Source organism: Varroa jacobsoni, unplaced genomic scaffold, assembly GCF_002532875.2.
Source record: "Varroa jacobsoni isolate VJ856 unplaced genomic scaffold, vjacob_1.0 scaffold_696, whole genome shotgun sequence".
NCBI classification, from domain to species: domain Eukaryota; kingdom Metazoa; phylum Arthropoda; class Arachnida; order Mesostigmata; family Varroidae; genus Varroa; species Varroa jacobsoni.
Window position 1 is genome coordinate 1 of NW_019213598.1, and position 12789 is coordinate 12789.

The 12789-nt window shown below is 38.4% G+C and overlaps 1 protein-coding gene across 1 annotated transcript; it reads left to right on the forward strand.

Annotated features, from left to right (window-relative positions):
• Positions 1-6119: 6119 nt before the first annotated feature.
• Positions 6120-12487, forward strand: beag (IC cytokine homolog beag). Its single transcript, XM_022837230.2, has 12 exons — positions 6120-6520; positions 6837-7071; positions 7394-7539; positions 7724-7871; positions 8195-8309; positions 8632-8735; positions 8927-9057; positions 9311-9568; positions 9721-9962; positions 10386-10506; positions 10832-10988; positions 11591-12487. Exons 1-12 carry the CDS (start codon positions 6471-6473, stop codon positions 11702-11704), a joined length of 1821 nt encoding a protein of 606 aa, XP_022692965.1. The 5' UTR covers positions 6120-6470; the 3' UTR covers positions 11705-12487.
• Positions 12488-12789: the final 302 nt, after the last annotated feature.

Below are 12789 nucleotides of genomic sequence, written 5' to 3' on the forward strand. Positions count from 1 at the left end.
TATTAAAAACGCGTGCGAAAAATAGATTCGACGCCATGATTATAATACCATACGGTATAACTCGACATTATACCGTGATGAATCGTCTTGCAAATCTAAATAAAGTGTATAAGGCGCGCTGTGCAGGACGGACGGACGGACGGATGGCTTGTGGTGCTGCTCTCACTACCAAGCTTACGATGCAGTGCAGTGAACGCGGAAAATACGGCACTCCCCTAACATCTACCGCTTCGGTAATGGTGGATGAACGAATACTTTAATGATTATAGGAGTCCGCCCGGTATTTGCAATTTGTAGATTTGATATCGCCAATGTGACTTGTCCCGAAAGTAGGTTTTTACTGTATGTGGCCACGATTTTCGCCACCTAACTGTAAATTCTAATCTAATATTAAAAGTAGGCAAGAAAAAAAATATACGATATCATTACAAATTTGAAGTGCTGGTAATAAAGCGTGGCGATGAGAGTAAAATAGCAATGCGACAGGCAGACGCATGATACAGAAGGATGATCCGAGAAGCTAGTAGGCTGGCTTACAGACCGTTAGTGACTTCCGTCTAAATGTGGGCTTTTTTAGCCTGTAGTAGCCTGATCAGTCGTGCACTTGTCAAGTTTGACCGATTTTAATCACGCAAGTCAGCTGGGATCTATCCAAGGCCACGATGGGGCAGCCTTCTATGGGGAGAATCATAGCTTTTATCGTTATAGGCGTGATGACAAGTACTATACAGAAACCAAGACCGTCTTTAACAGGTCCCTGTCCTAACACAGGTTTCGATATACAGCAATGGCAGTTGTGTCTATCGATGTCTTACTTGGTAATGCTCTTTAGTAGCAGTATTTTCCCGACTTCATATTAGCAGTTACTTAGACTAGTGTCATTGAAAATGGTAATACTACTATCCCACAATAAGGAATAGTCGAAAATCGGCCAAAGTCTAAACATGAATATACCTTCTTAAAACGCAATCATTCCCTTCACAAATACTTTTACATCTGCAGTGCTACGATAGACACGGTTTCCTAGAGCTCACCAATTATCATAAGCAAGGGAATCTGTACCTATTCAGAAAAAAAGCATCTCTTTTATACTGCACCTTGCCTTTTTTCACACTGGTAGAAAACGGACCAGGAATACCCAAAAAAAGCAAAATATAACTTGCTAGTAGCTTTTATAAATTGGTTATGTATCTTGCTATCGAAATCGTAACTCTACTCGGTTTTTACCGTGTTGTTACTTTAGTGAGTGCTTTCGACTAATTTTATGTTCACCTTGTGAAAGGTTTTGAACATTATGGTTTGCTGTTTTTACCTGGTGGTTTAGCCCAAGACCTGAGTCACACGACAGTTTTGTCGACAAGATGCATCCCTACCGCTTTAGCAGCGCCAAAATTTTTTGAAGTTAAGCGCAAATTAATAAGTAACGGTGGCTTTTAAATAAGCTTGGCAAAGAACTAAATTCCTCTACGTTTGGAAAATATGCGAAACACAATCTCAGAAAACTCTGTACGAACTTCCAGCTTTTTTACAGCGATACCAGCATGTTAATTTAGTCCCCAGGCCGCCTTCAAACGAGGACAACAATAACACAGCTACGGCTGATTAAGGGTAGTCCTTGATTCCCTTAAATGCCTCACTCCCGTTTTAGGCGAGATCTTCGTTCAGCTCGTTTCGCGCATCCTAAAGAAGATAAAAATTCTAGGTTTTACATAGATATTTTGACCTACTTCACCCCTTATATAAACCATTTGGCAAATTTTAGCCCAGATCTGTTACTAAATAAAAAACTAACAATATAAACATGCAGCGCAATTCATGCTTACACTTCCTATTGCCTAAAACTCCGAACGGCTTTTCAGACAGGATTAAATAGATTTTCGAGCTGTCTCCAGAGGCTTCCCACATGTAATTACTCACTGACTCGATCACTTCTCGGAAACATCATGGTAGACGTTATCATTTATCGGCTCTAGCAATAAAACAGGTCTAGAAGACCTGTTTTACTGCTAGAGCCGAGTTCCAACGGAGGGTATATCAGGCTTTCTTCCGATACTGTTTATCGTCTCGATAATCCTGGCCAGCGGATCTTGGTGACTCCATTTTTCACCCCTTTCGCAAGAAGTTCGATCAACTCTGGAAAATGAAGGTCGTTTTACAGCGGTGTAAACAAATTACTGCATAGGAAGCAGAACAAAAGGCAACGAACGGAATCCACTGTGGTTTTGTTTAGTCGTTTGCATCGAGAAACAAATACTTAAGTCCTATGTTGAGAAGACCTTTACAGTCATTACGTTGGATATACGTCGATCGATGGCGACGAGGGTAATGATTAAGCTAGCAGACGAAGTACAAACGGGTGAAGTTCAATAAACATGTCTGTTTGTAGCTGGGCGTCATAATAAAGTATTCTTCGTGTGGGCGGCCAAAAATTTTTCGCGACGTCTAACATGCATCAATGTCGCCAAAATAAATTTATTTTAATTAGCAAGCGGTCGATATTGTGCTTTATAACGTATATAATAAAAAGGAACTAAAGTTAGCTAATCTTTTATTTGCCTCCATCTTAAAGTGAACGAATCGTCGGAATCATTTTTTTTTGCATAACAAATTCTAATGGCGCGTGTATGGAACCAGACAACTCTCGCCGTAAAATATTTATAAGTGAACAACGTCAGGAAATCTAAAAACCTGTAATAGGTAATGCGGGTGATAATCTACGATAAATACGAGTTAGTTTCATCAAAATAAGTGAATTAAAATCAATTATTAGGAATAGTCTGCTACATAGTCATACATCACGGCAAACTCGGAATAAAATTCTAATAAAATAATAATAGTAATAATAATGACAGTACTGACTGAAATTATTGCGTGAATTGTCTGTGTGGAACTGCTGTTTATTGTATATATACTCGTTTATTTTATTAGAGTGTGTTTAATTTCGGGTATATTAAAATAAATAACAAACTTCATCCAATCAAAGGTAGGAGCATTTCGAAATAGGATCAAGAGAAAATGCGGAAGTCGGACGTGAAGATACAAAAGATTTCATGGGTGTATACACTGGGCACTGCTCTCAAGGGAGCGATCTGCTTACAACAACGGCATATAAATAAGATGTATTCAACTTGGACTTTCATCGATTCATGGCTTCGTATGCGACTTTATACAGAAGCCTGCTGCATTTTGTTAAAATCATATAAAAAACTTTATTAAACCACCATCCAGCAAGCGAGAATCTCATACATCCCTGTTTTGTAAACCTTAGACGCAAATGGTCATCGAAAACTGATCTTAGGGGCACATGAAACTAACGGCGGGTGAACTATTTTGTGTGCGTCAGACGACAAAAAAAAATATGAAACCAACGTACTTGCTTTGTCTTCAGATTGACCTGGATATTCATATACCTATAAATAATTCTAAGGACCTTCTGAAAGCGCCGAAAACAGTGAACATGGCATAAGGTTGGATAAGCGGTGCGAATTAGGGTGCAGAAGCGGAGCGGCCTGCCTACAAGGCAGTAGAGATAGAAAGTTAATAGCAGGGGGAAACTAGGCAGTCTCTATTAAATAAATAGCTTAGTTCGTAGATCTCCATGCCTAACACGATTAGGTTAATGAACTAATAGTCTCTTGGAAACTTTCTGTGGAAAGGTAAGTAAGGTGACTAGCAAAAATTATATCCTTAAAGCTCATCACAAAGCTTCAAGGAACTTCGCTGATCATCACTTATCATCTATTGATTTAATTCACCGAAACATTACATGTAACTGGTATCTCATTGAGATCCCAAGGTATTTTGTATCATACATTTAATATGCGTTATGTTAGAAAAGTTTATAGCAAAAAGCTAGATTTTTGTTTCTTCCACGCGAAATTATGAAACAATCTTGATGCGTCAGCTCAAAAAGGCTGGCACCCCTTTTACATTGAACTGTTTCGTATATCATATGATTACGCGTTCAAATAAACGTGAGGCACTTATAATGTCGAACCTGTCACATTATATCCATTGAATCAAGCAAACTTTGTCGTCCGTATGTTGACAACAGTGCTAAAGAAACTTTTAAAACTTTAAGAGAATTTTTAAAGACCAAATGGCCTTAAATCTTAAAACCGAATTAAGCCACGTACAGGGCCATAGGTACGGAACAATGGGCCTCTATTACATTCATAACGAAGGCAGTGTGTACAGCGCGCCAATCGTGCGGTGACATCAACCGCATCATCGCATCGCCTCACCAAACCCGAAAAGTATTCGCAATACGCGTTAGTCATAGGAAAATTAACAGTACTTGTCCTGCTGCTTAAAAAGTTGTCTATGCACTTTGTTCATTCTCCTCTCAACCCCCAGCCTCAATTGCTCTTCAAAGAAGACGGGCATCCTACATATTCATCTTGTAAGACACCGAGTGTAAGGTAACTCGAGCTAAAGTTTACGAGCGTTCAACTTAATCGAAAAAAAAAATCGATTTTTCGCTATGCACAAAAGTTAACGTACTTTATATGAAGTAAATATCTTTGAACTACCATAAGCAACAAGTTAACATGCAGAATATTGCTATTTTTTTTTCAGAGATATTTACTGACTGAATATGACATTGCTAAGCAGCACCACTTTCGCTGAAGAGTGAAGAATATCGTGGCTATACAACATTATGGTTGGCCAATTAGTCAGCATAAAACGAAATCTTAAAGGTGACATATATATTCAGTGTATGACATAAGCCTTATTCGAGAATTATGACGTGTGCTCATCCAGATTATTCACTGTTTCAGCCATAAGCAATACTGAATCTTTTTGAAATACAAAATAATAACTAATATAAAAAGAAATCATTAACGTATGCACAGGCATCATAATCGCAAGAGTATGATACGTAATAAAACAGAGCAGTATTGCCTTCTTCGAAACGTAGGAAGGGTTTCAAGTTTTTTTTTACCCTCAGGAAGTGTTATAAATTACACAATGACTTTCGACCTTATTTGATTCTAGTAAATAAAGAGCAATTGTCTACCTATATTGGCTATCAATGGACAAGCCACTGAGCGGACGTACTAGCTTCTTGTAATCGTGTTAACAATGGAAGATCTGTGCCTTGCTAGTTATGGAACATTACCGACGAAGTCTGTCTTGGAACTATCAAACTATTTAGATGAGAGCTCTGCATTTCAGCATGTGCGACCCCCGCACGGAAAAGCAATATAAAATTCTAAGTAATATTCTTAACTTAGCATAGACCGTTTGCTGATCGATGAAGATGATCTTAGTAGGCTGTTTCAATATAAATAGGATTTACTATGTAGGTTAGCGTCATTTCATTCATAGTGGCTAAAGCAAAACATGCAACACGGGTAACCGTTCATCTGTCAACACTGGCGATTTGCCATTCTAAAATTGATACTGTACACAAACATTAACAAACTGGGTTTTGGCACTAAAACCATCAGGATAATCATGCTGGATATGATAATCGCCTCCCAGAAAATATAGAAAATAATTCGTTATATGCTACGATCGAGAAGGCTTTATCGATCCTAACTGGGCTAATTCTTAAACATGTTATAACAGATGTCAGCAAATTTTGTGAAGATTATCACTTTTTGTGCTAGGGGTGGGTCCTTCTATCATGCTTATATAAATGACAAAAGAGATTTATTACAAAAAGGACACTTGAAAATATGCGCTGGTCAACTCGAGCTTCTATTGACCAATTCTGTGCAAAATAAGCAAAGCCTATGTAGAATCAGAGGCGTAAAACAACAAAACTCCGGGAGAGTTGGTTGTAAACGAAGTTGAAAAAACTTCTGATTCTTCTCGCGTTTGATCATAGATTCTCGTTATCATGACGAGAATATATGATCGAAATTAAGAATATCTTTTCAAACATAAAAGGATAAAAATTATGTTGTTATATATCTGTATAATAAATATATACTAATAACATAAATATATTCCAAATGTGTATAGCGTTTTCCTATATTTTTTTGTATGATGTCAGTGTCATATACGAAAACCTATCATCTAAAGAACATCAAAAAAACCCGCTCCGCATTGAGCGATCCAGTGTACCAGAAACAAGGTTGTGCGTGTGTGGTGTTTAGCAGAGAGCCAAGTCAAAACAGAACATTCAGCGCAGTGTTATGATGTGCAAGAGAACGCTTACCCGGAGTTCCGAATTTCAATATTTAGTTTGTTCTACTCTTATCATACAGTTTTGCATGACTCGGTACTGCTTGCACCGCAGATGGTCCTAACGGTTCGTGCGTCTATTTTGGTCTAGAAGAATACGTCGCCTAAATGTAGACAGAACAATTACATTTACTGCTTCGCTCAGATACTGCTTAAGGCTGTTTGTCGATTCTGTCTCTAAGTAACAAGAAGATCAAGATTCGCCGCATCGTGTCTGTGGGTGCAGTGTCAAAAGAATCGGTACCAATATTGTTGAAGGATCGAAACTAAGGAAAATGGAATTTTCCAATCCACTAGCACCGTCAGGTCATACGACCGTGCCTGAGTGAGTATCGGCGAAAGGTCGACTACACATACCTTGTTCATTTTCATACGTACATCATACTACAGGGTATTTAGCTTACTGGCTAAGGTTTGATTCGTCGAAGATGAAGATTTGTCATGACAAACAACTCAGTTTTACCCATGCATGAACGAGTGTTCTTTTTATGCCGTTATAAACAACAGAATTATCATGCGTAAGTACAAACGAAACGCACACTTATGCCTTCACGGCGTTTCGTGTGTCGCAGCTTCGCTCTGAGCCGTTCAAAGCGAAGTTAATCCACGGTATAATATTATCATGTCTGAATTGTTTACAGTACGCCGTCCCGTAACATGACAAATGCCGATTTCCGTAAGTTAATGATGACACCGAGGGCGAACGTCCCGGCAGCTGGGAGTGCAGGCTCAACCGGAGGACGCTCAGAGCGAATTTCGGCACCAGGATCTATGGGGGCTCCGGCACCAAAGGGTGTAGCTTCCGCTACTCCGTCGCATAGCATCACCGAGCGAAAAAAGAAAAAACAGTATTATGCGAGTTTGCGTAAAGCCGAGGTAAGCTTGCTAAAAAACTGAGCCTTTCTATCCCAAAGTTATATCGTTTGTTAACTGCACGATATCGCTACAACTTTACAGCAGTCTACACAGGCAAAATATAATGTTAGAAGAAACTCGTGATTTAATTTTGGCGAGATTACAAACATTACGTTTTTACTTCATTTTTATCAGATGATGAAATAAAGACTACTAGAAAATGAAAATGAATATTGTCAGAAGTTTACCCTCCACTTCTGACGCGTCCTAATCAGCGGTGTTCGCATTCAGATTGTAACGGATGGACAAACAAACGGATTTATTTTTTTTGCAATTTTTCCAGGATGACAAATTGGCGGAATTAGCTGCTCGTTACAGGGATCGTGCAAAAGAGAGACGAGAAGGCGCGACTACCGAAACCGTTCCCACAGATGAATCAATCTCGGCCACCGCGGCGGGATACCATGCAGTTGCGCCCGACCTTAAATCGTCAGTGAAACCTATTACTGGAATACTACCCCTATATATTAGTAAACGTTGAGAATAACTAGAAACTTCTTAACAAAATTAGTTGATTGTCAAGATTACAAAATTGTTATTAGCTGCGCTGAGACGGTAGTAAATCAGCAGGCTTTAAAATGCTGGCAAAAATAAGCTATGATGTTTTTTTCAGAAATCTAAATGCAGCTGAACGTCGGAAGCAGCTTATTCAAGAATCTAAGTTCTTGGGTGGTGACATGGAACATACCCATCTTGTGAAAGGTCTCGATTACGCCCTGTTGCAGAAAGTTCGAAGTGAAATTGAGGCCACAGAAAAAGAGGTAATATACATATACTGTGTACTGAACAAAGTTTACGAAAAGTTATGTAAAAGACTTGCATTTGTTCCTCAAGTTGTTATTAATTGAAGGCGTATACCTTCCAGACCCTCTAGTTATGTAGCACCAGAGTAGTTGAGCGTGCACGTACTAACCAACTAAACAATTTTCTATTGTTACGTGTATCGTAATTATCTTCAAAGGGCCGAGTGGTAGAGGTTATAGTTAAAAACGTATTCTACACTATACGGTAGCCTGGAGTAGTGTCCTAAGCCGAGTAATAAGTATAATGTACATAGTGACTTGTTTTTGTTTTTAATGTATAGGAAAATGAATTTGAGGAGGCGCTTCGGGCAAAGCAAGAAGAGAAACAAAAGCAGGATAAACGAGCTAAAGAGGAAGTTGAGGAGCAGACTAAACTGATGTTTAGGACTGCCATGGGTAAGCTGTATTAATAAACAAACTAGTCTTCTAAGGTGCAGCAGTTCTTAAATACATCGTATAGTAGACAAGTTAATCATGCACGTTCACACATAAATTGAATTCTGTCTTTCAAGCTGTTTTCATTGCAAAAGAGGGTAGCTTTGATAAAACTGTTTACTGAGCTATTATTTTCAAAGACGCTCAGACCAAATGCAATAGCTGGTTCTATGAAACTATGTGCAAGAGGCCAAGGGTAACAAATATACGATTAGGTTCTTCAATTCGCATAATCTAAATTGGCTTAGAGCGACGAGTAACGTATTTGTGTGATACATTTCAGCAAAGAATATCAACCGGCTACTATTTTCCCAAAAATCGTCGAGGGTCGAACGTAACGAATTATTCCTTCCCCACCGAATGGCATACGTCATTGAATTGGATGAGGTACATTATTTTCAAGATTATACGAATCTCCCCCGAAAATTGCTTTCTTTCTGTATAAAGATAGGCACGTCTAATCTCCATGAGTGCGCACTTCGATACTAAGGAAAAGCAGGACCATATTTTTGTTCCGTTCAAAGCTGTGTTATTCGCATTGTTTTATAACTTATCATTTTAATTGTATATTTCCTCAGGCGGAAGGCGATATTCCGACTGCACTAATTCGCAGTAAGCAAGACTGCCCACAAATGGCCCTTGCATCCGCTACCCTCACTACAAATGACATTGTTATCAACAAGCTTACCCAAATTTTAGGATACCTCAGGTAGGTGTAACGTTACTCAGTAGTACCGCTCACTTTAACCATTATTTCCTTCGATGACGACAATTTGGAGCAGTAAAATAGTCTATCTCGAATTAATTCTACGATTTTGAAATTCATTTTTAATACGCAAGTAATTTTAATGTGGCGAGTCTCAGATCGCTAGAGCATAGCACAGCATAGTCGATCATTTTTCAATGCTCATTTCATTAAAATAGAAATCTTATAGACAAACTGATTCTGCACTGGTTTTCAGGTCCGGCCTAAGTATTCGTAAAAGCAAGAAACGTGGTGGAGTCGATAAGGGAACCGGGGACAGCACCGATCCAAAAGCGAAGGAAGGTGAAGGGGCACGAAATCCAAGTGTAGCTCGGGACAATGTTAGCATCTTCGATGATGTAGGTGAATACCATCCACAACGAGAGTCAGGTGGCGCGACAAGGAAAAACCGTCGAGCTTCCCCAAGTCGAGAAACCTCGCCTATGGATCAAAAGGATGACCGAGATAGACTCAGGTAATTAAAATTTTAGCTGTTATTCTACAGTGCTAATGTCTCAAAGAATTCTCTGGAATAATTACAAGATTTTTTATAATAAATGTGTTAAATTTAATCTTATTATAATTATTATAAAAATGTCGTTGTGTTCTTCTGCTTTATCCATACAGGGATCATCGCGGTGAACGCGCAGATCGAGGTGAAAAGAACGGCAAACGGCCGGCAGCCTCCCGCTATTTTACATCTTCGACAGATGACCTCGTTACGGAGAAAACGTTCGAGTCATCGCAATCAGACGTTCTTTTGAGAACTGCTCTCAAAGCTACTCAACAGCAGGCGAGTGATGCAAACAAAGACAGTAAAGAATCCGGTGGTCGGTTTAAAGACAAGCTGGCGAGACTTACACAACAAGGTAGGTCAACCAAAGACGGTTACATAAACATAATATCTGGCTGAACCTGTTTTAAATTCAGTAAAAGCAAAGCAAATAGAGAGTACATGTGGCTAGGTTCTATAGCATGGCCATTAACATATCATAGATTCAACTGCTTAAGTTAGCGCGCCGAGGGTGTTGAGATAACTGAAGGTTAATAGTAATAACAGTAATTTTTATACAATTATGAAAATCATTACATTTATTATTATTATCGGTAGCCTCGGTGACTGGTGTTATTTTCAAAACGATGAAACCTTAGTTTAATCCCCAGCTGATCTTTAATGATCTTTAGTAAAGGGTATTTGGTTTTTTCAATTTAGCTCTTGGCGCGATTTCGTTTGACCAGAATGATTATCCATGCATTATTGGTATTACATGATGTTCTATCTCGAATTATAGAGGATTATTATAGCGAATGCTATCCCGGCATGCCTGAGAACGATGACGCTGTCGCGGATTCAGACGAAGAAGAGGACTTGAGTAAAATGGACAACGGGAAGCGAAAAGGTCCCCTAAACAGGTAAGATTTGCATGTCTTAGACTTCTTTGCGCTCTCGATGATTCCTCAAGTTGCGCGTTTGGAATTGTTTCTTCTCTACCTTAGTGCGATTATCATTAGCAAAATTGAAATTGAAATAATTAGCAACTTACAACTTTATTTACGTAAGTAACTTGAATCAGATAAATTAAAATACAACCGTTTGGTGTACCAGGCATACGATGTATGCATAAGCTTCATTCACTAGATATATTTATTTCTGAGTCTTGCTAATGACCAAGTTGAAAATTTAGACGAAAAGGTTGTAACTACATATACAGGCTTCCTGTTTGGCCGTGTTCTTCAGATGGGACTTCGAGTCACAAGAAGAATACGCGGCTTACATGGACCGCAAAGAAGCTCTTCCTAAAGCTGCGTTTCAATACGGCGTTAAAATGGCTGAAGGACGCAGGACGAAAGGTGCTGCTGGTCCTCAAGGCCAACAGATGCAAGGACAGAAGAAGGTAAGAACGCATAGTTTTACTGACTTTATACTGCAGAGATGGAGAACTGGATATCCAACTACTATCACGTTTGTTTCATCAGCACTCTTGCCCGAAAACTCAAAAAATGAAAAAAATTGTTTTGATTTAAAATTAATAAAATTTTCAAATATTGGTTTCTTTTTTTTCTTAAAACTGTCGTTATTGCCAGTTTACTAAGTTGTACGCTGTTAAACGCGCCAATATAACTATTTTCCTTTACTTAAAACAGCGGGTATGGCATTTTAAGCCTGTCTATGAAGCTACTACCGAATTCAAATGCTATCGTAGAAGCTTGTAGCACTGATATTGTACCTGCCGACTGTTGAACTCTATATTTTGATAACCCGAGTACGATGTAAGTCCCTTAAGTAAGTCATGTTGGTAGTATAACAGCGTTTGTATCTGATTCAGTTGGCATCCACATGTTCGCTGGCACACTTTATGATGAGTTCGAACTATTAATGAACGACGCTGGTGTGACTAACCTCTCCAAAAAAATAAGTGGTATAGAGATCAATTACTTTGTATGACTATTAGTGCGTGGGACAGACTGCTAAATAATTACATTTTTGTTTTAACAGGATAAGATGAAATTAGATCGGGAATTGCAGCAGATCAACCAGATTCTGGCTAAACGACGAGCTGGAGACAGTGGAGGGAATAGCGGAGGAAAACAAGCCCGTTACGAGGACTAAGCAGCATTGGAAGAATTAAGCAAAGGAGATACACAGGTGCAGAAAAATATGATAATTCTTAACGAACTTTAAGTGAATAAAGCTACGAAGAGTTTGCCAGTAATTGACTCAAACTGTACAGACATAATACAAGTTTTAACAGAGCTATCTGTGTTGAAAAGATTATTAAAAATTAAAAAATCAAGTTTTCCCAAGATGAAGTGGGTCGAACACCTGTTCCGCATTGTTATATAGCCAATAATTTAAATTTTTCAAAACAAGTGGTCCCTATCTGAAATGATCCGTTTCAGAGGTCTAGCCTGTTAAAATACGATGGAGGTGATACACATATTTTATGCATATAGAAATAGTGAATAATTTATGTATGTAAAGCTAAGTCAGGTGCGTTACGAAACGTTGATGAGACATTTAGTAAAACTAGAAAAAAAAAATGGCTAAAATTGATTTTGTTGCCGTTACAAGTGGAAACTATCGGAAGTAGCAATCTGATTAGATGAAAGACGAACATTAACATTAGGATGTTTCGAGAAGTGTGAATTATTGCCCCGCAGAAACAAGTGGACAAACTGAAGTCTGAGAAACAGCAGCTGTTGGAATCTATAGCAGACTGCAGACGATATTATTGTGACATATAAAAAAATTGTAAGTATAATGTAAACACTACGACCATATTCATCACTTTACTTCGGCCTAACTGAGATCATTTGAGGCTAAATAACCTGTATTGTTATGGACGTCAATAACATGCGTATTTATGAGAATAAATTGTTTTTGGGTTAAACATTTTGGGAAAATCTTCATTTCATTTAAAAAATTAATTCAAATAGCATTTTATTTACAAAATATCACGTTCTCCAAATTCGGGGCCTTTCAGAACTTTCGGGCATACCGCGCTTAACAAATAGGATAAATGTATAATTGAAATGTATTTGAAGGTATTGAAAGCCTTTTAAAGAGGATCAAAATCTTAAAGGTAGGCTAATTTCGCAATCAAGTTAGCGGCTAGAGAAAGTACGCAGTTCTGCTATTGGGATGTTTCTCGAACAATATTCTGAATTTCGGCTAAGACGGAAGAATTGTAAGAA